The sequence below is a fragment of the Mesoplodon densirostris genome, chromosome 6 (genome assembly GCF_025265405.1).
Source record: "Mesoplodon densirostris isolate mMesDen1 chromosome 6, mMesDen1 primary haplotype, whole genome shotgun sequence".
Lineage (NCBI taxonomy): Eukaryota > Metazoa > Chordata > Mammalia > Artiodactyla > Ziphiidae > Mesoplodon > Mesoplodon densirostris.
Genome location: NC_082666.1, coordinates 8329698 through 8356176, shown reverse-complemented (window position 1 = coordinate 8356176; position 26479 = coordinate 8329698). Strand labels below are relative to the sequence as shown.

The 26479-nt window shown below is 51.6% G+C and overlaps 1 protein-coding gene across 2 annotated transcripts in view; it reads left to right on the top strand.

Annotated features, from left to right (window-relative positions):
- LRSAM1 (leucine rich repeat and sterile alpha motif containing 1) overlaps positions 1–26441 on the top strand; it is a 41886-nt gene extending 15445 nt beyond the window's left edge. For both annotated transcript variants that reach the window (XM_060102468.1, XM_060102469.1), the window contains exons 11-25: positions 3377–3406; positions 3823–3945; positions 4289–4428; positions 5477–5521; positions 7356–7426; positions 12571–12670; positions 14038–14125; positions 15132–15206; positions 16756–16836; positions 18394–18489; positions 20427–20525; positions 21565–21696; positions 22760–22841; positions 24395–24528; positions 25706–26441. In XM_060102468.1, coding sequence (XP_059958451.1) covers positions 3377–3406; positions 3823–3945; positions 4289–4428; positions 5477–5521; positions 7356–7426; positions 12571–12670; positions 14038–14125; positions 15132–15206; positions 16756–16836; positions 18394–18489; positions 20427–20525; positions 21565–21696; positions 22760–22841; positions 24395–24528; positions 25706–25831 — 1422 coding nt within the window. In that variant the 3' untranslated portion in view covers positions 25832–26441. The remainder of the gene's footprint in view (positions 1–3376; positions 3407–3822; positions 3946–4288; positions 4429–5476; positions 5522–7355; positions 7427–12570; positions 12671–14037; positions 14126–15131; positions 15207–16755; positions 16837–18393; positions 18490–20426; positions 20526–21564; positions 21697–22759; positions 22842–24394; positions 24529–25705) is intronic.
- The last annotated feature ends 38 nt before the right edge of the window (positions 26442–26479 follow it).

Sequence of the window (26479 nt, the reverse complement as noted above, 5' to 3'; positions counted from 1 at the left end):
TGTAGTTAATTTCTTCCACCTGTGGCGGTTTTAGTATCTGCAAAACAGCTCAGGACGTGGCTCAGAATGTTATCTATAGCCCTTGAGGAGGAAGTAAAGGTCCTTGACTTGGTTTAATGGCTAAACTAATATTTTGCTTTGCTTGACTGTTTTCCTTTGCTTCTGTAATTTCTCACTTCTCTGGTTAAGTTTCTTCTTTGGCTAAAGTTTCTCTACAGACAAGGGGCAGGTGGAGGACATTATGGGCTGGGAGGGGCAGAATCTGTCCTGGGAAGGTACCCTAGGGCCCTGCTGCGTTATAATCACAGCTCTAAATTACAAGAAGAATTACATGGAAGAGGATTTGTTTACTGTGTGTCTCCCTGCTGGATGGAGCTTCGGGACAGTGGCCCTCCTGGCTCCCTGGGGGTGGACTAGTGTAGGTCAGGAATGGAGGAGGAAGCGCAGAAACTGCCTCTGCCCCCCACCTGTCTGCTCCCCCCACTCTGGAGGCCCACAAACCTGGGCCTCCGATGGCTGGGAAGGGAGGCACCAGCTGTAGCCAGTTTGCCTTCTTATCTTCCACTGTTTTTTTTTTTTTTTTTAATTCTCTGGTTCCCTGATGCCACCCTTCCCTGTATTCCAGCACTGCTGTGAAGGCTTTCGTAGGGTTATGTTTCCTCTGACAGCTCAGTGAGAATTCGAGAGGGAGGAGATTACTGTCCAGGAAAATTGTGTCAATTTATGCTCTCAAAGTATTTACAACATATATTTCTGATGAAGGATTAGCAGACTGAACACACAAAGAACTCTTTGGAATCAATATGAAACAGAAAACCATCCTAAGAGAAAAATTAGACTGAAGATATATCAATAGGAACTTTACAGAATAAAATAGAACTAAATGATCAATAAGTATGAAAAAATGCCCAGCTTCACTAGTAGTTAGGAACAAGTAAGTTAAAACAATGCAATTGGGGCTTCCTTGGTGGCGCAGTGGTTGAGAGTCCGCCTGCCGATGCAGGGGACACGGGTTCGTGCCCCGGTCTGGGAAGATCCCACATGCCGTGGAGCGGCTGGGCCCGTGAGCCATGGCCGCTGAGCCTGCGCGTCCGGAGCCTGTGCTCCGCAACGGGAGAGGCCATGGCAGTGAGAGGCCTGTGTACCGCAAAAAAAAAAAAAAAAAAAAATGAAATGCCATTTTCCTCCTCAGATTGACACAGATTTCACTATGATAATTTCTATTAGCCAGAGTGTGGGGAAGCAGTGGCCCCATAAATTGGTCTTGGGAATGGAAATCAGTCTCCCCACTGTTGGAGATAACTTGACAAAATATGTCAACATTTCAAATGGGCACAGCCCACACTCCAGAAGTTCCATTTCTCAGTATATACCCCAGAGAAACACTTGCACAAAGAGACACTCAGAGGAATGTTCGTTGCGGCCTCACTTACGGTAGTGAAGTATTGGCAGCCCCCGAGATGTCTGTCAGTGGGAAGAGGCTGAACTGACATGTCCTATTCATACGGTGAGAAAGATCTGTTCAGACTTGGGTCACAGGACAGGTGGATAAGTGAAAAGGACAACTTGAACACAATGAAAATATTCAATAATATATTTCCATTTTTATGTTTTTAAAGGAGGTTCAAATACATAAGAAAACAGATCAGTAATTGCCGGTGACTGGGAATAAGAGGAGGGTTTGATGACTGGGGCACAAGGGAATTTAGGGGGTTATAGGACTGGTCTACATCTTGATGGTAGTGATGATTACAATACTGTATGCAGTTGTCAAAACTCATAGAACTGTACATTTCTTCAAAAGGATGGATTTTACAGTATGTAAATTATATCTTCATTAAAAAAATGTTTATATATATATGCACACACATACAAATATATGTATTTTTCCAAAGGCACAAATTGTAAGTAGCTGCGGTTGGGTCTGATAATGATGTTTACATGGGGGCGGGGGATGGGGAGCATGGAATGGGGGTTGGGAGGGAATCAGGATTAGGCCCAGGAGTGGTCAATGGGTACTTCTTATTTTTTATAAATTTATTTATTTATTTATTTATTTTGGCTGCATTGGGTCTTCGTTGCTGCGTGCGGGCTTTCTCTAGTTGAGACGAGCAGGGGCTACTCTTCGTTGCAGTGTGCGGGCTTCTCATTGCAGTGGCTTCTCTTGTTGTGGAGCACGGGCTCTAGGTGTGAGGGCTTCGGTAGCTGTGGCTTGCAGGCTCAGTAGTTGTGGCTTGCGGGCTTAGTTGCTCCGTGGCCTGTGGGATCTTCCCGGACCAGGGCTCGAACCCGTGTCCCCGTGCCTTGGCAGGCGGATTCTTAACCACTGCGCCACCAGGAAAGTCCCAATGGGTACTTTTATATGCATGGGCTTTTTACAAGGAGAATATATTCAGATGTTATTTGTATAATTAAAGATTAACTTAAGATTTTTCCTATGCTGAAGTAGGAGGAAAATTTTTTATTTCTTTATAGGATGCTGCTTTTACAGCTCAGACAGACCCTGATCCTGGTCTCAGAGCCAGATGACTAAATAGAAGTGCTGCTAAAAAAAAAAAAAAAAAAAGTGTGTGTGCACGTGCTGGTGTTTGATTACAAAACTAGTTCACGCTCCTTGTTGTAAATCTAAACAATACAGAAATAGATGGAGTGAATGTCACCCCTCCTACCCTGCAGTCCCACCCCCTGGAGGAATCGCCAGGAGCTGATTAATGAAGCTCCTTTGTAGCTTTTGTCTCAACAACCACAAAGTTCAGACTTGAGTTTTGATGGTGGTGTTCTTACAAGAGTGGAAGCGTGTTGCACACACAGTGAGAGATAGCAGACATCCTTCTCTAGCTACGCCCTCATTCGCCCCATCGTTTGACAGTTGTGTAATAATCCATTGTGTGGATGAACCACGACTTACTGAAGGAATCACATTTTGATGGACATTTGAGTTATTTTCAGTGCTTTCACTCTTTTGAACAATTCCTCAGGAACTTGAGCACGCGCCTCTGGGCATTTGTAAGTGTTTTGGTGGCTGGAGCTGGGTACTTGCAGGTGTGTTGTGCAGACATATAAGGGAATCAGATACCCATTCTTGGTCTCTTTTTCGGAGCACCATGCGTTCTCAGTGCTGCATCAACAGAACTGCCTTGAAGACCTTCCTACAGTGGGCCAAGCCCAGTGGTTCTCAACCCTCGTGTCCACCAAAACCATCTGGAACCCTTTATCAAACAACCATCCCCCTCATCCCACCCATCCCAGCCCTCTGACGCAGTCCTCTGGATGTGCCTGCAAATCTGACTGGTGTCAGGCTGCCCCGGGGACCCTGTCCAGCGAGAACCGCTGCTGCCCACCTTCTCTTGACCCCACTCTCTTTTTTTCCTCCCAGAATAGGTTCTCAGACTATGAGAAGAGGAAGGTAAGAAAATGCCTTTTGTCCTCTGTCACTTTTCTTCGCATTAAACATCTCAACTATTATAAAAGGTTTGAGGAAATAAGTTCTTCCCGGCTCTAAATTAGAGGGTAAAGTAACTCCTTCCCTTTACATACGTTGCCTCACCACAGTCTCACGCAGCCTCGGTGGCTGGGAGGGTGTCTCCACTTGACATGAGAAGACTGAGGCTTGGAGAGGTTGAGCCCAACCCCAGGCTCTAAACCACTAGCCTGCGCCAGTGAAGAGCCCGTTTTATTACAGTCGGGCCCCGCGGGGGCGAGGCTCAGTGTTCAGACCTGTCGCCTGTACTGTTTAGAGTTGGGGGGTGCATTCCCTCTGCTGTCATGTCCTAACACCCACAGAGCCTGTGCCAATACTCACCAGGATCTACCTTCTTGCAGGAACAAAAGATGCTGGAGAAACTCGAGTTCGAACGGCGCCTAGAACTCGGGCAGCGAGAGCACGCCCAGCTCCTTCAGCAGAGCAGCAGCCAGAAGGACGAGATCCTCCAGACGGTCAGGGAGGTTCGTGCGCGGCTAAGTGGGGTCAGGCCTGTCTGTTCCCTCTGCCAGGGGCCTCCTGACTCGGGAAGGCGGTGGGAGTGAGCTCTCTCACTTTCCCCTCCAGGACATGGGGTGGTGGGGGGTTGTCCATACAGATCACCTCATCCAGCCTGCTCCGGTGCCTGGGTACCCTGAGGCCTAGCGACACACCTGGCCCAGGGTTATGCGGAAAGGGCTGGCAGGACAGAGACAGAAAACCTAGTCTCCGCCTCCCAGGCCAGGGCCCCTGGCTGCCCTGTGGCGTCTGGGGGTGGGTGGGTGGTCGCCCCCCACTGACTCGGGACCTCTGCCCGTCCTGCCGCAGGAGCAGTCCCGGCTGGAGCAGGGCCTGAGCGAGCGCCAGCGCTGCCTGGATGCAGAGCGTCAGCGGCTGCAGGAGCAGCTGAAGCAGACAGAGCAGAACATCTCCAACCGGATCCAGAAGCTCCTGCAGGAGAATCAGAGGTCAGGCTCCCAGCCCCCAGACCCAGAGACCTTCCCCCACCCGATACCCTTTGAGGAGCTCAGGACAGAGGTCCATTTCTCCCTCACGGTCTCTGATCCTGCCCAAGGTCTCGGTGCTGCAATTCACACCAACTTAAAAAAGAAGGTGATCTGGGCATGACCAGGTTTGCCTCTTGTTTTGGGGCTGCTACTGATTGGACCTTTGCCTCCCAAGTTTCCCATCTGTAAAATAGGTAGGTTTAACAAGTCAAAATCACGTCCCGTGCCAACATTTTGGGTTCCAAGTCACCAGTCACACTGAGGACAGCCATTTGCCTTATAGTGAGACTGGCCTTAGCACAGGTCCTGTCCAAGGTAAGAGCTGCAGGGAGCAGAGGTCGCAAGGAGCCCGAGAAGGGTCAGTCGGGTCTCTTGGGGAAAGATTTCAGAAACAGGCTTCCACCCCCCCACCCCCCCATTGCCTCCAGCCTCCCTTTCCACCATCCTCTGAGTCTCTTTCTCCTCCCTCGCCCGCAGTTATGCAGTTAGCCTGCGGTGCACAGTGCGCTCACCACCGAGGGCGCCCGTGAAAGCTGCCATCTGCTGAGTGCTTGTCACATGCCAGGCACTTTTAATTTTCTCATTCACTCATTACCAACAGTCCACGAAGTTTTTTTTTTGTTTGTTTTGTTTTTGTGGTACGCGGGCCTCTCACTGTTGTGGCCTCTCCCGTTGCGGAGCACAGGCTCTGGACGCGCAGGCTCAGCGGCCATGGCTCACGGGCCCAGCCGCCCCGCGGCATGTGGGATCTTCCCGGACCGGGGCACGAATCCGTGTCCCCTGCATCGGCAGGCGGACTCTCAACCACTGCGCCACCAGCGAAGCCGTCCACGAAGTTTTAAAAACTTATTATTCCCATTTCACAGATGAGGAGCTGGGGTTTGGAGTGGTTGAGGAATTAGCCTGAGAACACAGAGGCCCTAAGTGGTCGGTGCCTAAGCCCCCCTGAGCCATTCTGTTGGAAATGGACCTGCTGGTGACTACAGGCTTTTCATGGTTTCCTCCACAGGCAAAAGAAAAGTTCCGAGATTCTGAAGTCACTTGAAAATGAAAGGTACGTGTTCTGCTCTAGTGGGTTTTTTTTGGGCGCTGCCTTCCTTCCTGGGGATGCATGGCTCTGGGGAGAGAAGGTCTTGTGATTCTCAAGGATTATGCCAGAAAGTTTTCCTAAAGCTATGAGGAGATTCACCTCCTCAGGAAGTATTGAATTAGAAAGAATCGCTGCCTTCAAGTTTGTTAAAACACGTAAGACACTCCTGAGAAAAATTCAGAGACGTAAATAAGAATGTATATATAATGTCCTACTATATTTTTAGAATAAAAAAATAGAAAAAAGTCCACATTTCTGGGAAGAAAAACTTGGTTACGTAAATTATGTACAGAGGAATAATCTGTAGCCATTAAATATCTTATAGAAGAACATTCCTTATTAAGGGAAATACACCATATTGCTAAGTGGAAAAGTGGTGTCTACAGTGTATCATTTCTTAAAGACACTGCCTATATCTGTGCTCAGAAAGTAAAAGGACATTGAACATTTCTGAGGCAGGAATTGGAGGTGGTGATCTTGTTCTTTCCCCTTTGTGTTTTCTGCATGTTTCAAATCGACTGCACTGAGGTGCCCACCTTAGTGATTAGAAATGGAGGGACGGCCCCTACCCTCCATTCCCTGGGTATTAATGTGAATCCCTCCTTGTTCTCAGGGACCCTAGACTATCAGTGTGGACCTGGCTGCTGTGCTTTGGGGGAGCCTCCCCTCCCCGTGGGCCCAGACCTCCTGGCTCCTGGCTGCCTGTGCAGGCCTCCTGCAGGGGGCTCCCATGGAGCTGCAGTGTAACCCCACCACCCTGTCCACTTCAGCCGGGGGCGGTGGCAGCCAGGGTGGTCTAGACCGAGCTGAGCTGTGGCCGGTGGCATCAGTTATTTAGCACGCTGAGTGAGTGCCCTCTCTGGGCTAGGCCTGGGCTAGGCCTAGGGTCCAGGGATGCGCCCCAGATACGGCCTTCCCCTGAAAAGCCTGTGGGCCTAGGCAGGAGTGCTCAGGTGATACATGCTGCTTCCGATGAACTCAGGCCCTGCAAGAAACATTAAAGGATGTTGTCCCCCTCCCAGCCACTGTGCCAGCCTGGTGTGGGGGGCAAAAAGTGTACACACAAGCAACATGCACATACATACGTGCCATTACTTTTTAAATTTTCACTTACTATATCACAGATGTATTTCCATGCCAAAAACCTCATTATCTGTAGTAGCTGTAGCAAATTCCACTATATCATTATATCATAATTTACGTAATTATCCCTCGGAACATTTAAGTGGTTTCTGGCGTTTCATAATTACAAACAATATTACTGTAAACATCTTCTAGATATACCCTTACGCACTTATGTGAATGTTTTTGAAGGAAATATTCAAAGAACACTTTGATGGTATTACCAGACTGCCTTCCAAGAACATTTTGCCAGTTTACACTCCTCAACAGTTTATATAAAGTACCCACTTCTCCACCTTCACTGCCATCACCAGTGGTTATCAGTTTTCTTAATCTCAGCCAACCCGATAGGTGAAAAGATTTTACTTCTTTCGTTATCAGTGGTGTTAAGAATCTTTCCATATGTTCTTTGGTTACTTTTATTTAAGCATCAGTGAATTGGCTGTTTGTATCCTTGGCCCATTTTTCCAAGGGAATGTTTATCTTTTTATGCAAGAAACTCTTAAAGTTAACAGGGCCCCAGTGGAGGCGCATGATGCCGTGGGCATTCAGAGAGCATGCCTAAGTTCTCACATCTGGGAGGACTTCTTGAAGGAGGTGGTGTTCATCTGATGGGATTCCCTGTTGGAAATGTTACTGATACATTTGCTGAATAAATGGATCGATTTTTTTCTAGAATAAGAATGGAACAGTTGATGTCCATAACCCAGGAGGAGACAGAGAACCTACGGCGCCGTGAGATCGCCTGTGAGTCTCAGGGTGGGGTGGGGCGGGGCAGGGACCTGGGAGCAGAGCGTGGCCAACTGAGGGGCAGGAGTGGACAGCCATCCCTCTTTTGGTCACATATAGAGGGCGCTGAGTGTTACCCCTCAAGAGGGGCGGTCAAGTCCCATCATAGAGCATGGGCTCTGAGGTCAGGCTGAACTTGGATTCAGAATCCCAGCTCAGGCACAAGCCGTATGACCTAAGGGGCATTACTGGTCCCTCTCAGTTTTCATGTCTATAAAATGGGGAGAAAGGTAATTATCTGCCTCGTGGGGTCATTATGAGGGTCAGATAGGATCATGCTGGCACAAAGTGAGCTGTTCACAAAGTGTGGCTGTTAGGGCTACTCTCCTCAAGGGCAGCTGTGGCCTCTCGAGCCCCTGGGAACTCGCCTTCCCGTCGCTCCCTGGGTGGTCCTGGGGCACCACACTGTCCACACAAACAAGAGGGAGGTCTCCCCATCTGATCCTGAGAACATCAAGCCACGTGGCATCTTTAGGATTCTCTATGTATAGTATCATGTCATCTGCAAACAGTGACAGCTTTACTTCTTTTCCAATTTGGACTCCTTTTATTTTTCTTCTCTGACTGCTGTGGCTAAAACTTCCAAAACTATGTTGAATAATAGTGGCGAGAGTGGACAACCTTGTCTTGTTCCTGATCTTAGTGGAAATGGTTTCAGTTTTTCACCATTGAGAATGATGTTGGCTGTGGGTTTGTCATATATGGCCTTTATTATGTTGAGGTAAGTTCCCTCTATGCCTACTTTCTGGAGGGTTTTTTATCATAAATGGGTGTTGAATTTTGTTGAAAGCTTTTTCTGCATCTATTGAGATGATCATATGGTTTTTCTCTTTCAGTTTGTTAATATGGTTTATCACATTGATTGATTTGCATATACTGAAGAATCCTTGCATTCCTGGGATAAACCCCACTTGATCATGGTGTATGATCCTTTTAATGTGCTGTTGGATTCTGTTTGCTAGTATTTTGTTGAGAATTTTTGCATCTGTGTTCATCAGTGATATTGGCCTGTAGTTTTCTTTCTTTGTGACATCTGTTTGGTTTTGGTATCAGGGTGATGGTGGCCTCATAGAATGAGTTTGGGAGTGTTCCTCCCTCTGCTATAGTTTGGAAGAGTTTGAGAAGGATGGGTGTTAGCTCTTCTCTAAATGTTTGATAGAATTCGCCTGTGAAGCCATCTGGTCCTGGGCTTTTGTTTGTTGGAAGATTTTTAATCACAGTCTCAATTTCAGTGCTTGTGATTGGTCTGTTTGTATTATCTGTTTCTTCCTGGTTCAGTCTCAGAAGATTGTGCTTTTCTAAGAATTTGTCCCTTTGTTCCAGGTTGTCCATTTTATTGGCATATAGTTGCTTGTAGTAATCTCTCATGATCCTTTGTATTTCTTCAGTGTCAGTTGTTACTTCTCCTTTTTCATTTCTAATTCTATTGGTTTGAGTCTTATCCATTTTTTTCTTGATGAGTCTGGCTAATGGTTTACCAATTGTGTTAATCTTTTTTTTTGTTAATGTATTTTTTGGCTGCATTGGGTCTTCATTGCAGTGCACAGGCTTCTCACTGAGGTGGCTTCTCTTGTTGCGGAGCACGGGCCCTAGAGTGCACAGGCTTCAGTAGTTGCAGCACATGGGCTCAGTAGTTGTGGCTTGTGGGCTCTAGAGCACAGGCTCGGTAGTTGTGGCACGTGGGCTTAGTTACTCCACGGCATGTGGCATCTTCCCGGACCAGGGCTTGAACCCATGTCCCCTGCATTGGCAGGCAGATTCTTAACCACTGTGCCACCAGGGAAGTCCCCTGTGTTTATCTTCTCAAAGAAACAGCTTTTAGTTTTATTGATCTTTGCTATCGTATCCTTCATTTCTTTTTTATTTATTTCTGATCTGATCTTTACGATTTCTTTCCTCCTGCTAACTTGGGGTTTTTTTGTTCTTCTTTCTCTAATTGCTTTAGGTGTAAGGTTAGGTTGTTTGAGGTGTTGTTTCTTGAGGTAGGATTGTATTGCTATAAACTTCCCTCTTAGAACTGCTTCTGCTCCACCCCATAGGTTTTGGGTCATCGTGTTTTCATTGTCGTTTGTTTCTAGGTAATTTTTGATTTCTTCAGTGATCTCTTGGTTATTAAGTAGTGTATTGTTTAGCCTCCATGTGCTTGTATTTTTTTACAGATTCTTAAATTCTGCTTTTAATATTTTTTCTTTGTAGTTAATTTTTTTTTTTTTTTTTTTTTTTGCGGTACGCGGGCCTCACTGCTGTGGCCTCTCCCGCCGCGGAGCACAGGCTCCGGATGCGCAGGCTCAGCGGCCATGGCTCACGGGCCCAGCCGCTCCATGGCATGTGGGATCCTCCCAGACCGGGGCACGAACCCATGCCCCCCGCATCCGCAGGCGGACTCTCAACCACTGCGCCACCAGGGAAGCCCTGTAGTTAATTTTTGATAGTTTGATTAGTATGTGTCTTGGCGTGTTTCTCCTTGGATTTATCCTGTATGGGACTCTCTGCACTTCCTGGACTTGACTATTTCCTTCCCCATATTAGGGAAGTTTTCAACTATAATCTCTTCAAATATTTTCTCAGTCCCTTTCTTTTTCTCTTCTTCTGGGACCCCTATAATTTGAATGTTGGTGCATTTAATGTTGTCCCAGAGGTCTCTAAGACTGTCCTCAATTCTTTTCATTCTTTTTTCTTTATTCTGCTCTGCAGTAGTTATTTCCACTATCTCATCTTTCACGTCACTTATCCGTTCTTCTGCCTCAGTTATTCTGCTATTGATCCCATCTAGAGTATTTTTAATTTCATTTATTGTGTTGTTCATCATTGTTTGTTTGCTTTTTAGTTCTTCTAGGTCCTTGCTAAACGTTTTTTGTATTTTCTCCATTCTATTTCCAAGATTTTGGATCATCTTTACTATCATCATTCTGAATTCTTTTTCAAGTAGATTGCCTGTTTTCTCTTCATTTGTTTGGTCTGGTTGGTTTTTATCTTGCTCCTTCATCTACTGTGTGCTTCTCTGTCTTCTCATTTTGCTAAACTTACTGTGTTTGGGGTCTCCTTTTCGCAGGCTGCAGGTTCGTAGTTCCTGTTGTTTTTGGTGTCTGCCCCCAGTGGCTAAGGTTGGTTCAGTGGGTTGTGCAGGCTTCCTGGTGGAGGGGACTAGTGCCTGTATTCTGGTGGATGAGGCTGGATCTTGTCTTTCTGGTGGGCAGGACTGCGTCCGGTTCTGTGTTTTGGGGTGTCTGTGACCTTATGATTTTAGGCAGCCTCTCTGCTAATGGGTGGCATTGTGTTCCTGTCTTGCTAGTTGTTTGGCATAGAGTGTCCAGCACTGTAGTTTGCTGGTGTTGAGTGAAGCTGGGTCTTAGCTCTGAGATGGAGATCTCTGGGAGAGCTTTCACTGTTTGGTATTACAAACAGCTGGGAGCTGGGAGGTCTCTGGTGGACCAACGTCCTGAACTCGGCTCTCCCACCTCAGAGGCACAGGCCTGACACCCAGCAGGAGCACCAAGACCTTGTCAGCCACATGGCCAGGTACGTGGGGAGTTTCTTGCCTTTTGGGAAGTCTGAGGTCTTCTGCCAGCGTTCAGTAGGTGTTCTGTAGGATTTGTTCCATGTGTAGAAGTATTTCTGATGTATGTGTGGGGAGAAAGGTGATCTCCACGTCTTACTCCTCCACCATCTTGAAGGTCTCCAATGTCCCTATTTTAAAGGTCACCATCATCCACCATTTATAAAGAGAAAGATTGTGTTTGCATTTCTGGAAGGATGTTTATCAAATTAACTGATTGGAAATAGACTCAGTGTTAGGAATCTTTTCTTTTCCACCTTTTCAAACTTCCCTATTAGCTATTTTAGAAACTGAGCATGTATCATTGTTATAACTGAAAAATTTCAATAAAAATAACAAAAAGGCAAGAAAGGGTAATAACCCAGAGTTGTTGAGGGCGTATGGTATCGGGCTGTCCTGTGTGCTGCCAAAGGGAGTATGAATCAGCAGGTTCTTTCTGGAGGGCAGAAAGGGTAACTTGTATACATCATCCATGACCTTAAAACTGTGTACTTCTAAGCATTATTCTAGGAAATAATCAAATAGATGTGCACAAAGATATCTGAGCAAGGATATTTATAGCAGTATCATTTAATAATTGCAGAAAGACTCCAAATGCTCTGAAACAGAGGATTATCTTAAACTTTGGTAATCCAGGCACTGTAGTATTCTGTAGCTATTAACATCACGTCAGCTTGTTGACATAGGGATGCATTCATAAAAGGTGAGAAAGTGGTATATTTAGTGTGATAACATTTTAATTTTATTATGTTGAAATATACAAAGCATAAAATTTACCATTGTAACCACTTGTAAGTGTACAGTTCTGTGGCATTAAGTACATTCACCTTGTTGTGCAACCATCACCACCATCCATCTCCAGAACTTTTTCATCATCCCAAAGTGAAACTCTACCCTCTAAACAGGAACTCCCCACTGCCCCCTCCCCCGGACCCTGTAGGACCACCATTCTACTTTCTGTCTCTATGAATCTGACTGCTCTAGGTACTTCGTATAAGTGGAATCATACAGTATTTGTCCTTTTGTGACTGGCTTTTTTCACATAGTGTAATGTCTTCAGGGTTCATCCACGTTGTAGCTTATGTCAGAATTTCCTTCCTTTTTAAGACTGATTAATATTCCGTTGCATGGATAGACCACATTCTGTTTACCCATTTGTCCATCAATAGGCACTTGGGTTGTTTCTACCTTTTTTGCCTATTGTGGATAATGTTGCTATGAACGTGGGTATACAAATATCTGTCAAGTCCCTGCTTTTAATTCTTTCATTTAACTTTTTAAAAATCCATCAATATGCATTAAAAATTAACCAGAAGAATATATATCAAAATGTAATAATATTTCTGGGTGACAAGACTATAGAAGATTATGTGTATGTTGTTCAGTGTTTTACAACTAATCAGACTTTCAAGCTGAAGTTACTTCTGTAGTTTAAAAAGACTTTTTTTCTGAGGTGACTGTCAGGTGGATGCCCAGGTAACGCCCATGAGGCCCCCCAGGAGTGGCTGCTCAGCACTGTCCCCACCCCACCCCCATGTTTCCGCAGCGGCCATGCAGCAGATGCTGACCGAGAGCTGTAACAGCCGGCTCATCCAGATGGCCTACGAGTCTCAGAGGCAGAACCTGGTCCAGCAGGCCTGTTCCAGGTAAGGTAAGGAAGAGGCTTCCCGAGTGAGGGACTTTGGGGAGCCGGCTCAGGGCCCAGGACCGTAGGGTGAGAGCTGGCACTGGAATCTCCTGCCTCGGGCCACCCCACCCTGGGCCATGATGTCAGGAGCAAGTTACTGCTGGTCTAAGTGACTTTTCTGGTTGGATCCTAAGGAAGCACAACTAGCCGATGACAGAGCTCGGGTTTGACCCAGGCAGTGTGCTCTTGACCATGGTGTACTTATAAATCTCTGGGGCTCATGGGTGGGGTGCACTGGAGGGGGGATGGTGATGGGGTTGCCTTTATGCTGACAGCCACTTTGGGTCTGGCCTTCCAAGTTCACCCCAGCACCGTGGCTTTGTTGAAGGAGCTGCAGTGCCTGGCAGAGCCAGCTGAGAAAAGCTCCTTCGATGCTTAGCAGCCCCAGACAGGGACAGACCAACAGCCCTGGCTGCCCTTGTGTTTCTCCTCCCACCTGGGTGGCTCCAGTGCAGGTGCCACCTCCTCCCCACCCCCCCCCGGGCACCTGGAGCACGCCAGCCTCCCCGTGTCCCTGCAGATGCAGGGGGTCTCCCTCCTTCCTGCTGGTGTGACCTTGTTTTTAGGAGTGTGGGCACTGGGGCCAGACAGACGTGGATTCACCATCCCACTTCTATAACTAACTGTGAAGTCTTAGGCAAGTTACTTTCCCTCCCTGAGCCTCAATTTTCTTATCACAAAAAAGGGAATAAATCACAGTACCTACTCCTAGAGTTGCTGGAGGATTTAATGGGCATTAATGATCGTACTGTCTGCCACATAGGGTCCAATAAATAACAGCTACTGTTATGAAACAGACAAACTTAAAACCAAGATTGTACCAAAGTATGGACATATTAGGTTTGCAGAGTTTGGATTTTTGTGCCAAAGTCACTAGACTTGTTCTAGAGGATGAGAGCAGGTGAGAGACACTGGGGTGGAGGGTGAGACGTTAGTGCCCGGGAAGGACAGCTTTCTCTCAGCCTGAGTGGCTCACCTGGGAGGTCATGAGCTCCCTGTTGGTGGAGGTGGGTGGGCAGAGGCCAGGCAGCCACTTCAGGGGGGTGCATCGTAGCAAGGATTCCAGTGGAGGGGTGGATGACGGGGCCCCGGAGATCATCTCCCCAGCTCTGGAGACACAGAGACTCTGTCACCCTCCATCTAGGGCCATGGGATTCAGACAAAGCTCCATGTCCGCCCCGCCCCCCCAAGCCCAGGATGTGGCCCCCAGCAGGTGCTCCATGAGTATTGTTGAATGAATAAGTGGTTTATCTCCATCTCCTCCAAGGTGCCTGGCACATAGTAGGTGATCAGGAAATGTTCATGAATTTGCTGTGTTTCTGGCAGCATGGCTGAAATGGATGAGCGGTTCCAGCAGATTCTGTCCTGGCAACAGATGGATCAGAACAAAGCCATTAGCCAGATCCTGCAGGAGGTGAGCCCTGGGGGCAGGGGCTCAGGAGGGGGGCAGGAGGGACGCGGGGAGCCCGGAGCAGAGCGGCAGAACTCCACGTGGAGGCGCCGTCCTGGACTCCTGGACAGTGTGCAAGAACCAAGATGCTTAGAGAGCTGGGAAACGTACTGACCATCAGGATGGGGGGCAGGGAGAGGCCTCTCTGGGTGGTCGTTTCCGCTCACTGAAGTCTAGAGAAGCGCCCTCCCCAGGCAGCCGCTCCCCGTGCTGCATGGGGCTCCATCATGAGGACATAACGGGCAGAAGGCGGTGGTGGTACCCACCCCGTGGAGTGAGCCCCCAGACTCCTCACTTCCAATCCCCCCACACCTCCATCTGCTCTCCCGCCAGCTTAGCGGGCACATAACAGGTGCTACCGAGTGGACGGGACCAGGAAGGACCCCTGTGATTTCCTCCCTCCTGTGTCCAAGTTGTTCAGTCCCAGCTCTCCCCACAGGCCCTATTGGAGTCTCACTCCCCGACCCTCACATCACCTCCCTCCTTTCTTCCTCCGTGATGTTGTCCTGCCACTCCCTGGCCCATTGTTTCCTCTTTCCTTTCTCCCCAGCTCCCATCTCTCTCTTCTTCCAAAACGCGTTGACTTAGTATTTGTGAGATTGTCTGAGGAAAGTGCTCTGTTTCTTAGAGGGGATGTCAGGCCTCGTGGTTAAGGTGAGGCTGAGAGCTGGGCAGACTTGCATGCTAATGCCAGCCGGTTCACTTCTCCGAACCTCACTTTCCTCATCTGTGAAATGGGGCACTGAAGGTTCTCTCGTCATCGCCTCTTCCATGTGCAGCGCGGGAAGAGCCCTGAGCACGGTGTCCAGCACGTAGTAAGCGCTTAATAAGCATTATTTTAAAAAATTAAACAAGTAACCTGAAAAGTTGTCGTCTCTCTAAGAAACAGAAAAGGCATATGTTAAGGTGTCTTTGACGCAGATTTTGTTTTCCCTGCGGGCCCCCTGAGTGGCTATGCTCTCTGTTGCAGAGCGCCATGCAGAAGGCGGCCTTCGAGGCTCTCCAGGTGAAGAAGGACCTGATGCATCGGCAGATCCGGAAGCAGGTGAGCGCAGGCTACGGCACGCCCCCCCCAGACCCGCCCTGTGGGCTCTCAGAGGCATGAGGAGAGGGCTCCAGGCCAGCCCGACAAGAGGTCTCCCCGGCACCTCCCTCCCCTCACTGAGCCTCATGGAACCTACTCAGGGTGTCAGGAGGTGCCTGGGGCAACACTGTGCATGCCAGCAGGTGAGACCTGTGCCTGCTGCTTCTCATGATGCCCAGGGCTGAGGGACAGGGGGCCTTGACTGCTTGGCAGCCACAGGCAGGACTCCTCAGCCGGCTCAGACCCCAGTGTCCCTGTCGGCCCAGATTGAGGAGCTGGGACAGGCTGACCCCCCACCTGAGCGAGCAGGCAGGGCCTGGTGTCGGCTGAGGAGTGACCTGGACCTGGAGGGGAGGAGGTGTGCTCTTGTCCGGGCTCTGCTGCTGACCTGCGGGCAGCCTTGGGCGAACCCTACGCTGGGCCTCTTGGCCACCCCCATCCAGCAGGGCTGTGTCTGGCTTGCTGGGCTCCCTGAGCACGTGGCCTGGGTGGCGGCAGACAGCGAGCTTTCAGGCTATGGGACGCACATCACCTTGTATTCAGCACACTTTGAATTTCACATTTTGCATGGTGGTTTTTTTCTTTTTATTCTTTTTTGCCAAAACCAACTTACCTTTTTATTTCCCCCTTTAATTTCAATCCCACATTGCCAGACATGAATCTCATTCCTCTGACCAGGGGTTGGTGGGGTCATAGGAATATAGGGACAAAGGTCATAGGCACAGGGTAGAGAAGTCACTGGCCATGGGGTCTGACCCCGAGGGCTAAAAGCCCCCAGTCCACCCTGAAGGTATGTCGTGACTCCCAGACATTCTCACTCTGGGTGATTTTGACCCACCAGGCCAGCTCTTCCCCTTCAGACAAGCAGGGACATCCCAAGGAAAAGGCACACTCACTTACCTGCTGTGTGTCCTTGGGCAAGTTACTTAACCTCTCTGAGCCTCGGTTTCCTTGTCTGTAAAATAGAGGCATTAATAACTTCCTAATAGGTATTGATGAAATGATGCAAATAAATTGCACAGCACAGTCCTAGCATGTGGAATCTCAATAAATATCAGCTACTACTATTATTGTTATTATTATTCAGTCCCTTCCATTGCCCTCTGCACTCCTCTGTGACAGCCGTTTAGAGGAAGCAAGAGAATTGGACTGGTAAGAGGCTCAGTGAGAATTCCGTGTCTGTTCTTCACTCTGGTCCTCACCTGGAAGGAAAGCCCCTTCACTGCACATACCTTGATCAGCACCCATTCTGGGCTGGCCCTGTGCCCGGCTTTTGATCAGCTATACTGTCCAGGACAAGAGGGTCCACGCCGCAAAGCGTTCAGGGCCATGAAATAACGAATTCTTTTTAAACCCCCGCTGATGAGGTTCCCAGGGTACACAGGCCCCCTTCATTGCAGAGTGCCCCCAGAAAGGATTCTTAGATCTACTTGGCCATCCAAGAGCAGCGGCACAGGATTAAACCGTGGTTAATGTGAATTAAAAAACCCCTGTCTCGTCTTCTGTTTAGATTAAGTTAATAGAAACTGAGTTATTGCAGCTGACACAGCTGGAGTTAAAGAGGAAATCCCTGGACACAGAGGCGCTACAGGTATGTAGGGCTCCCTAGCCTGCCCTGTCCCCCACCCCACCCCCAACTAATGCCCCCACCGCCTCTCAGCTGCTCTCCAGCAGACAAGGCAGTGATGCTGGAGGATGCCCTGGCCCCAGAAGGCTCTTGGGAGCCCGGTCTGGGGGCCGAGCCCAGCGCAGGCCAAGGTTAGGGCTGGGATCAGCCCGTGGCTAGGCAGGAGGGTCAGAGGAAGGAGGGTTTCATTGCCAAGGCTCACCCGGCTGCATCTCCATCTCCGTGTTTTCTTTGTTTTGGAGCTGGGTTGCTACTGAGCTCCCTGTCTCTCTAAGTCATGCTTCTGGGGCGCTGGTTCTCACGGCTGACATCACTGGGGAAGGAGCCTTCTTGGTGTTCCAAGGATGTCTGAGGAGTGGGCCCAGCTGTGGCTCTATGAACTCCAGCCTGGGTGGACACCAGGGTGGTGTTCACACCTGGGTGCTCACACAGATGTGGAGGCTGCAGGGACTAGCAGACAGCGTTCTGGACTGCAAACCCGGGGCCCAGGTTGTCCCCGCACAGTCTTGCTGTGTGACCTGGGTGGGGAGGCAGGAGGGGCAGCCCTTTCCCTTCTCTGTACCTTAGTCTCCCCAGCTGTACGCAGAAGGGTTGGATCAATGATGTGTGAGGACATGTGCCCCGTACCAGGCTTTTGAGCAGAGCCTTCTGTCTGTCACTGTCCCTGTGTCTGTCCTCAGTGGAGCAGTCTTCATTTGTCTCATGGGCTTCTCAATGCAGGAGAAGAATGCTGGGGTCTGGAATCCCACGGGTCTGTCACTGTATGATGTTAGGCAGGTTACTTCCCCTCCCTGGGCCTCCACGTCTCCCCTGCATAAAAGGGAAATAGTCTTTCAGGCCCAGCCTGTGTCTCGGGGCCATCAGAGAGGAGTGGGCTAGGAAATGGAAAGGCCTCGGCCTTGCGGGGGTTGGTGTAGCTCTGAAAGAAGATGCAACCACCGTGCTTGGTGGGTGCCCATGCCTCCTGCCCGTTAGAGCTGTGGGGCTCCTGTTTTCGGGGTCTCCATGGGGTTTCCAAGAGGAGGAGAAGAGTGGAACACAGACACGAATGGGGCTTTCTCGGGTTTGCACATCACTCCGTCTGTGTAGAGCCTTCCTGGCTGGCGTGGGTTACTCACCCACCCTCCCTCCCACTGTTGGCTTCTGCCCACGTGCTCCGTAGTCAGTGAGACTGAAGTCAGGTACCTGCTGCTTGTCATTTCCTTTGTTTGATGTTTCTTACCACTGCGCTGTCTTCGGTCACTAGATCCCGTGCCTGGCCTTACCCCCTGAGGAAGGGAGGTACAGGCTGGTGAGAAGGTGGGGAGGGGATGCTTGGGCAGAGAGGCCCCTCTGCTCTGTTCCCCAACTCTCAGCCTGAGATCAAGGACAGAGCCTTGAATGGAGTCGGACCCACTGTGGCCCGCCCCCCCGGCTGCCAGCTGAGAACTGAGTGAGGGGGATCCTGCCGCCGCGCTGCGGGGACTTCTTGGGCCGGGGTACTGCGAGCTTCCCAGCACTGGGTGTGGTCTTGTGTTGCAGGAGATGATCTCGGAGCAGCGCTGGGTCCTGAGCTCCCTGCTCCAGCAGCTGCTCAAAGAGAAGACACAGCGAGAGGAGGAGCTCCGGGAGATCCTGGTGCGTCTGGCTTCCGCGTCGAGTCGCTCATGGGTTTGCTTTCCCTAAATGCTCTTGCTGTTCTTAGAAACACCTTCATTAGTCTAGTAATAGTTGTTCATCAAAGAAAAAACGGAAAGTTCAAAGGAAAAGAATCTTACTTCTGAGAGTTGTCTATTGTTAATGTTTTGAGGTCTGTTTTCCAAACATCGGGATGCACGTTTATCGTGATGCATGTACGTGCCTGTAACACAGAACCGCACACCCCTTTCCAACCCGCTCGTTTGCACCTGCTCTTTCCTGTCTTTCATGTCCTCTGCGTTCCTTCCGTGGCTGCATTGAGATGGGCCCTTGTTTGGCCTATTGTCAAGCATACTTCCCGTTTTTTTACTTTTAATAAGCAAGGCTGTCTCGGCAGCTAAGTATTTGAGAACAGCCATGGGTATTTGTTTGCTCAGGACAGATGCCCAGGAGAGTACTTGGTGTGTCCAGGGCAGACCATTTAGTAAGCCTTCGACAGGAGTTGCCCAACTGCCCCCTGGACCCAAATGGGTTTGACTCTGGCACATCATCAGGGTGGCAGAGCCCCATTTAGGGTGGCAGGTCAGGGTCCCTTCCTCCAGAGCCCAAGTGCACCTGAGTGGTCAGGACCCAGTCTTTCCTGTGGCCTTGTTACTGCCCCAGACGTCCTCTGAGCTCCACCGTGGGCCAGGCCGTGTGCCGGGGATGGAAAGGAGCGAGACCAGTTTCTTCCCGAGCCCCGCACGAGCCCAGGTGGCGTGTTTGTGCCAGTCAGAAGCTGCCTGTTCCTCACGGTGACTCCCTGCCTTCACCTTTAAATTGCATCAATGTGTGACCCGCGCCCTGAGTGCCGTGTAGGGGCAGCCGTGCCGTGGCCGTGTGCTCCCGCCCTCAAGGGGCCTCGGGGACTCACTGTGTACCTCATCAGGACCTGACCATCAGGGTCATGGGCTCCCAAAGAGAGGTGCGCCCACAGCCCAGAGAGGGCCAGGCTGGAAAAGGGGAGCCAGCTCAGCAAGGTACAGGAGGGACCACTAGAGGGGGCTGGGGAGATGCATGCAGTGTAATCCTGCCGCCCACATCGCATGGACCCCCAGCGCGCGGCTGCAGTCCTTGGTAGGTGGCTTGGTGGTTGAGAGCACAGGCTCCGAGCAAGACAGACCTGGGTCTGAATCCTGGCCACGACATGGGCAGCTCTTTGACCTTGGGCTGACTGGTATTCACTCTGAACTAATCACTCAGTTTCTTCACCTGTGAAGTAGAAACTACTTCACAGAATCATGAGAATTAAGTACAAGGGCATCTCCCAGTGCACAGCACGGTCTGGCACGAAGTGCCCTGACGTTGCTGCTGCTGTTAGTATCGTGTGTTCACTGCTGTGTCCTCAGCACCCAGAACGGTGCCTGGCCCAGAACAACACTCAGGAATGTTTGAGTGATGGAATGGAGGAATCGGCTTGAATAGCATGTTTATAATTCTCCGGCTTTGTCAGGGGAAGCCCACTCCGGAAGCTGAAGGTGCCCTTAGAATCTTATTTCTCTCCCTGCCTGGCACCCAGAGGACACACCAAGCCTTCTTGGGGGAAGGAGACGGCTGCCTAGTACTTGGCTCTTCCCATAAGCAGATGAGGAGGTGTCCCCCTCCAAGTCATGATGCCCGGGGAAGGGGGGGTGGGCACCAGGTGTCAGCAGCCCAGGTTCCAGTCCCCCCACCAGGTATGCTGTGTCTGAGATCGTCCTCAGCAGTAAAGTGGGGGTAGTGATGCCTCCTGCCCTTCCGGGCTCAGCAGTTTAAAGGGTGAGGCAACAGTGGGTAGGCAAGTTCTTTGTCAAATACCAAGTCATCCACGTGCTCAGAGGAGCAGAGTTCACAGGTGTCACTGTCATTGCTTCTGTTCCCTGACCTGTAACTAACAGTGTCTGCTTCCTTCTTGGCAGACGGAGTTAGAAGCCAAAAGCGAAACTAAGCAGGAGAATTACTGGCTGATTCAGTATCAGCGGCTCTTGAACCAGAAACCCCTGTCCTTGAAGCTGCAGGTGAGGACTGCTGGCGCCCACCCTGCAGGAGCCTCTGGCCTCAGTGATGCCCGGCTTCCTGACCTGTCCACTTTAATTCCATTCATACTTCTGGTGACTAAGTGCACCAGGTCCTGTGCTCGGCCCGGGCAGGGACAGAAACGAGAGGGAGGAGAGTTGGTTCAGGTGACTTTTCAGCCACTGCTGGGCAGAGCAGAGACCCGCAGCCTGCTGTGCGCTCACCAGCGCAGGGGCTGCAGATGGGACAGCGGTGGTCCCCAGCCTCCCCCACCTCCCTCCCTCTCCCTCCCTCCCTGCCCCCCCTCTCTCCCCCACCTCCCTCTCCGTCCCTCCCTCCCTCTCCCGCCTCTCCCTTCTCTCCCCCTCCCTCCCCTCCCTCCCCTCCCTCTCTCCCCCATCTCCCTCTCTCTCCCTCTCTCTCCCTCCCTCCCCCTCCCTCCCTCCCCCTCCCTCTCCCTCTCTCACACTGTGCACACACACACAACCTTTTTTTTTTTTTTTTTAATAAAAATGGAGTCTTTCTTGGGAACTCCCTGGTGGTCCAGTGGTTAAGACTCTGCGCTTCCACTGCAGCAGGCACAGGTTCGATCCCTGGTCGGGGAACTAAGATCCCACAAGCTACATGGCATGACCAAAAAAAAAAACAGGTGTCCTTCTATAAGGCGATTTTGGCAACTTTTTCCCCTCAACAATAGTGACGGGCTGTTCTCCAGGCCCGTGTGCATAGATCTCCTCATTGTTTCCAGACGACTGCACAGCATTTAGGATCTGGATGAGCCCTCATTTGTTTAAACAGTCCCCTCTTGATGGGTACTTAAGTTGCTTGCAAGTTTACAGAGTGGCAGTGAACTAACTTCCTTGTGCATCTATGTCTATGCCCTTACATATCCATTTTTGTAGGAAAAGTTCCAAGAATACGTTGTACATATTATGTTGTATGTATTTGAACTCTTTGTTTGCTGTTGTGAGTAAGTAATGAATTCTTGGTTTTTTCCCCATCCGTGGTGCGCTTGGCTTCTCCCTTGGGTCTGTCCTGTAGGAGGAAGGCCTGGAGCGCCAGCTGGTGGCCCTCCTGGTGGAGCTGTCGGCCGAGCACTACCTTCCCATCTTCGCCCACCACCGCATCTCACTGGACATGCTGAGCCGGATGGGCCCTGGGGACCTGGCCAAGGTGGGTAGCAGCTGCCCCTCGGGGGAGGTGAGGGCAGCGGGCAGGGCCCTGGCCCAACCCAGCCAAGGGGCCTCTTGCTCTTCACACAGTTCTTGGTGAGGCCTGCGTCATCAGCTATCAAAGGGCCACCTTGCTCCCAGAAGGCCAGAACATGTGCCCCATGTGCCCCCAGTCATGTGGCTACAAAAGCCAGGGCTATGGGTCCTGCTGACCCCAGATTGTTGCCCCCTGCCCCCCACCCCGGTTCAGATTGGTTCTTCACCTCGTAGGGCTGGACAGCCAGGACCTTGGAGCTCATCTGGACCAGCCCCCTCCCCACCCCATGGATTTACAGTTATCACAGCAGCAGCACTGCCCGAGCCTGGTACATGCTGTACTAATTCATTTACCCTTCAAAAGAGACAAATACTGATGCCGGCAAATATTTGACAGTGCTAGGCACTGTTCTAAGCATGTTTTACATACAAATTCATTGAATCTTCCCAACAACCTGGGCAGGCACGTGCTGACATTGTCATTTTTCGGATGAGGAGGCTGAGATACGGCAAGGTAGCAGTTTGCCCGAGGTCACACAGCGGAGCCTGGTGCTGGGGTCCATGCTGTTGACCACTCTGCTGTACTGCCCAGCCCTCGGCAGACGCAGACACTGGGACTCAGAACCACGCTCAGGAGGACTCTCTCTGGAGGCTGAGAGACTGTGTGCTTCTGGCACGGCCACTGCTCAGCAGCTCAGCCTTGGTGTGAACCACCTGGCTGTGCGAACTGTGACAGAGGGTCCTGACTTCCTGGTCGTCACGGGGGTGACGGGAGGTCATGCGGGTGAAGCTGTCAGCACAGCCCCTGCGCGGGCTTCACACCTGCTAAACTGTAGCTGTTACTAGTGTTGGTTTCCCTCTGGGCCTCAGTGTCTCCCTCTGCTGTACGGATTGTCGGGCCCTCGTAGGCCTCCACGTTTCCAGCTGAGGGTACTAGAAGCCAGGGAGGAAGTAGTGGCTCCGACCGTGCTGCAGAGCAGGTCCCTTGCCCAGCCCAGGCCATGACCTGCCCTCCTTTGTCCGAGCAGGTGGGCGTCTCGGAAGCCGGCCTGCGGCACCAGATCCTGCGCAGAGCCCAGGAGCTGCTGGACGCGACCAGGACCCGGCCAGGTACTGGTGCTGAGCCCTCTCCTGAGCAGAGCCCTTACGTGTGGGCTGCGGTTGGGGGCGTCACGTGTTTACAGTTCAGGATGAGTCCTAAGGGCTACTTCTAACCCTGGCCAGTCCTTAAGCTTCCCTCCTAAAGGAACAATTTATAAATGGGAAAAGCAGGCTCCAAAAATGGAAAAAAAGAACTTTTCCTACAGCAGTTTCAGGACCCTTCTGGCTTCCCTAAACCCACCCTACTAGACTTCAGGAACCAAACACTCAGGATCCCTGGAGTAGAGGGAGAAATCAGCCAGACCCAGTGCCCACCCTGTGCCCAGCACTGCGCCCCAGCGCAGGCCTGTGGTTTGGATGTAGGAAGGTGTTTGTGATGGTTGTGAAGGAGGTGCCCTGCCCTCATCCGGAGGCCCGGGAGAGGGCAGGTGCTGTGGCTGACCCAGGGGGAGGTGCGGGAGTCGGGTCTCCTGTGTGCCGAGCAGGACGGGTATCAGGCATTTGATGACCACCGTGTCAGGCCACCTTTGCTGTAGTCCCGTGAGGTGGGCACCATTGTTACCCTCATCTGAGGGATGAGGAAACTGAGGCAGAGATAGGTTAACCCTAACCCTAACCCTTAGGGCTTCTTCCTGATTGTGGCCGCCCTGCAGGGAGGGGCTGGGCTGGAAGGCTCCTGAGCTCCAGAGGGCAGGAGAGCCTCAGGAGTTTTCCCAACAGTTCTCTTTCTGATCCCAGGACTCAGTATGTGTTATATTAAATATAGAAGTGCCCCCTTACAGTGATGGTTTGGGGGGACACCATGATACCCCTAGAGGGTCTAGAGTGGTTGTGATAGGCTTTTTAAAAAAACTTCAGGTTTTTTACAATTATAAAAAATACTACTTGTAATTTAACCTGTAGAATAAATGAAAAACATGAACCAAGGGGATGGGGATCAGGGATGGAGAGAGACTTGGGGATGTTGCTGGTGCACGTGGTGTGATAACGAGAGAGACCGATTCTGATGTCCTCCTTCGCGGCGGTTGGGACCCAGGCAGGGGACGCTGGATCCAGGGCAGAGCAGTGGACATGCTGGGGGCTCTGCCGGGGGACAGGGGGAGCAGCCTTGAGAGCTGCTCACTCCTCTCCCTGCTCCTCTGGGCCACCTGCGCCTGGGCCCCTGCTTGGAGACTCTGCGAGCGAGGTCTGGTCCTACCCAGGGCTCCTGCGGGGCAGCTCTACCACCAGATGGCCCTGTGGCCTCAGGCAAGTGGCTTCCCCCTCTGAGCCTCCGAGTTCTCATCTCTGACAGTGATGAGCCCTACTTGCAGGGTGGCTGTGAAGGATTCAGTGTTAGGGGTAAGAGGCCCCAATGAACCGGCGCCCCCGCTGTCCCATTTTACAGGTGGGGGAATGAGGCTCAGCAAAGAGAACTAAGAGGGTGTGTAGGAAGGCAGGATCCTGCTCAGCTCCCATCCCGCTCCAGCTCTCTGTCCACTTGGGGCAGGCAGGGCCAGGGGAGGCCCTAGGGATCGGGGTCAGGTGGCCATGACCCTGCCTCAGCCTCTCTGTCCCCACAGAGCTACTGAAACCACCCCAGGGCGAGGTCCTCCCCACGGCCCCTGAGGAGCTTCCCGAGGCAGTGAGACCGTCAGCCCCCTGCGCGGAGGTGGAGGCCCAGACCTCAGAATGTGTTGTGTGCCTGGAACGGGAGGTAAGTCTGGGGCAACGGGCCCAGCCCCGCCCGCCTGCCCAGCGCCTGCCGTCCGGAGCCTCCAGGGCAAAATACAGGAAATTAAAATGACCCCTGATGCCATTACCCAAACATGAGTAAGGCTAACATCATTTTCTGGGCCTTTTTTGCAAAAGAGAGGTTTTTCTCCCACTTAGGAAGTTTCCCTTCGTGTATGTATTAAGTCATTAAATATCAACAACACAATTTTCTCTGAAGAGACTTTTTAAAACCTGTTTTAAAAACTGTAACAAAATTGATGCCTATTATAAAAATTCAGCAATGTAGCACGTAAAATACTCCCCCTCCCCCCAGTGTGATCCTACTTAGAAAAGGTCGCCACGTTAGTAGTTTGATTACCCTGTGGGTTTTTTGTTTTTTTGTTTGTTTTGGTTTGGGTTTTTTTGTTTGTTTGTTTTTGTGGTAGGCGGGCCTCTCACTGCTGTGGCCCCTCCCGTTGCGGAGCACAGGCTCCGGACACGCAGGCTCAGTGGCCATGGCTCACGGGCCCAGCTGCTCCGCGGCATGTGGGATCTTCCCGGACTGGGGCACGAACCCGTGTCCCCTTCATCAGCAGGCGGGACTCTCAACCACTGCGCCACCAGGGAAGCCCTACCCTGTGGTTTTTGCTGGGCTCAGGGAATGCGGTGATACAGGGGGCCTTGGTAGTTATAAATTTAACCAAACCGCTGCTCTGGGCCCCGGAGGTGGCTTCCTAGCTCTTGTTATTACAAACAGTGCTATACTGAACAGCCTTGAACAGAATTTGGAGCACATCCTTGGTTATTTCCTTAGGATAACTTACTAAAAAGAGGAAATGCTAAAGCAAAGGATAGACACACTTCCATGGCTTTTAATCCATAATGCTGGGGTGGTTTTGAGACCGAGGGTCCGGGCAAAGTGCATAGAAAAACCAAAAATTGGGAACAACGTGCACGTCCAACGGCCGGGCTGGTGAGACAGGGTGGGGCTGTAAAACGTGCACGGCTGTTACAGAGAGGGGCAGAGGGTGACCAAGAGGGCGGCGGCACGTGCTCCTGTGCTGACTGGAGCGTGACGACCGTGCCGTCACATCTTCAGGGGCCGGGGGCCTCACTTGCCCCATCCCCGGGGAACCAGCCCGGGCTGGGGCCCAGACGCTCCCGCGCTCTCTCCTCAGGCCCAGATGATCTTCCTCAACTGCGGCCACGTCTGCTGCTGCCAGCAGTGCTGCCAGCCCCTGCGTACTTGCCCGCTGTGCCGCCAGGACATCGCCCAGCGCCTCCGCATCTACCACAGCCGCTGAGCGCCGGCCGCCGGCCCGGGCCCGACACCTCCAGCCCCACCTCTGCCACCTGCGGGCCCAGGGCTCCAGCTCCCGCTCTGTTCTCCATGGACTGGCACGGGCCCCTGTCCTGGCCCAGGCGGAGACAGGAGTGTTCCTGACCAAGGACAGAGCCAGCGTGAATACTGTGGAGGAGAGAGGACCCCTCGCCGCACGAGGACAGGGTCTGGGGTGTGGGGTGCCTCCCTCTGAGCTCAGGCCTGAGTGTCCAGCTGCCTCTGGCAGTCACAGGCCCCCCAGGAGCCTCATCAGGGGAGCCCGGGCAGTGCTGTCCCACTGGGCAGGGTGGTGGGAGTGCAGGAGGGCCCTGGCCGAGGGGAGAGGTGGGGAGGCCACCGTGGCCTGTCCTCAGACTGACTGGCCAGAATGTGTTCAGAGCGGGCCTGGTGCCGCAGCGACGTCGGCCCCTCCTCGCCTCCCTCTCTGCTGCTCCCCGCACGCTGGGCCCCTCCGCTCTCCAGATCTGCACCTCCTCCCCGCACGCAGCTCCAGGGCAGGCACTGAGCTTTGCAGACCCGAAGCGGGAACGTCAATAAACCCATCTCCAGCCTGTTCCTCCAGAGTCATCACTGGGTCCTGATGGAGCCCGGGGAGGGGGAGGGGGTCGCA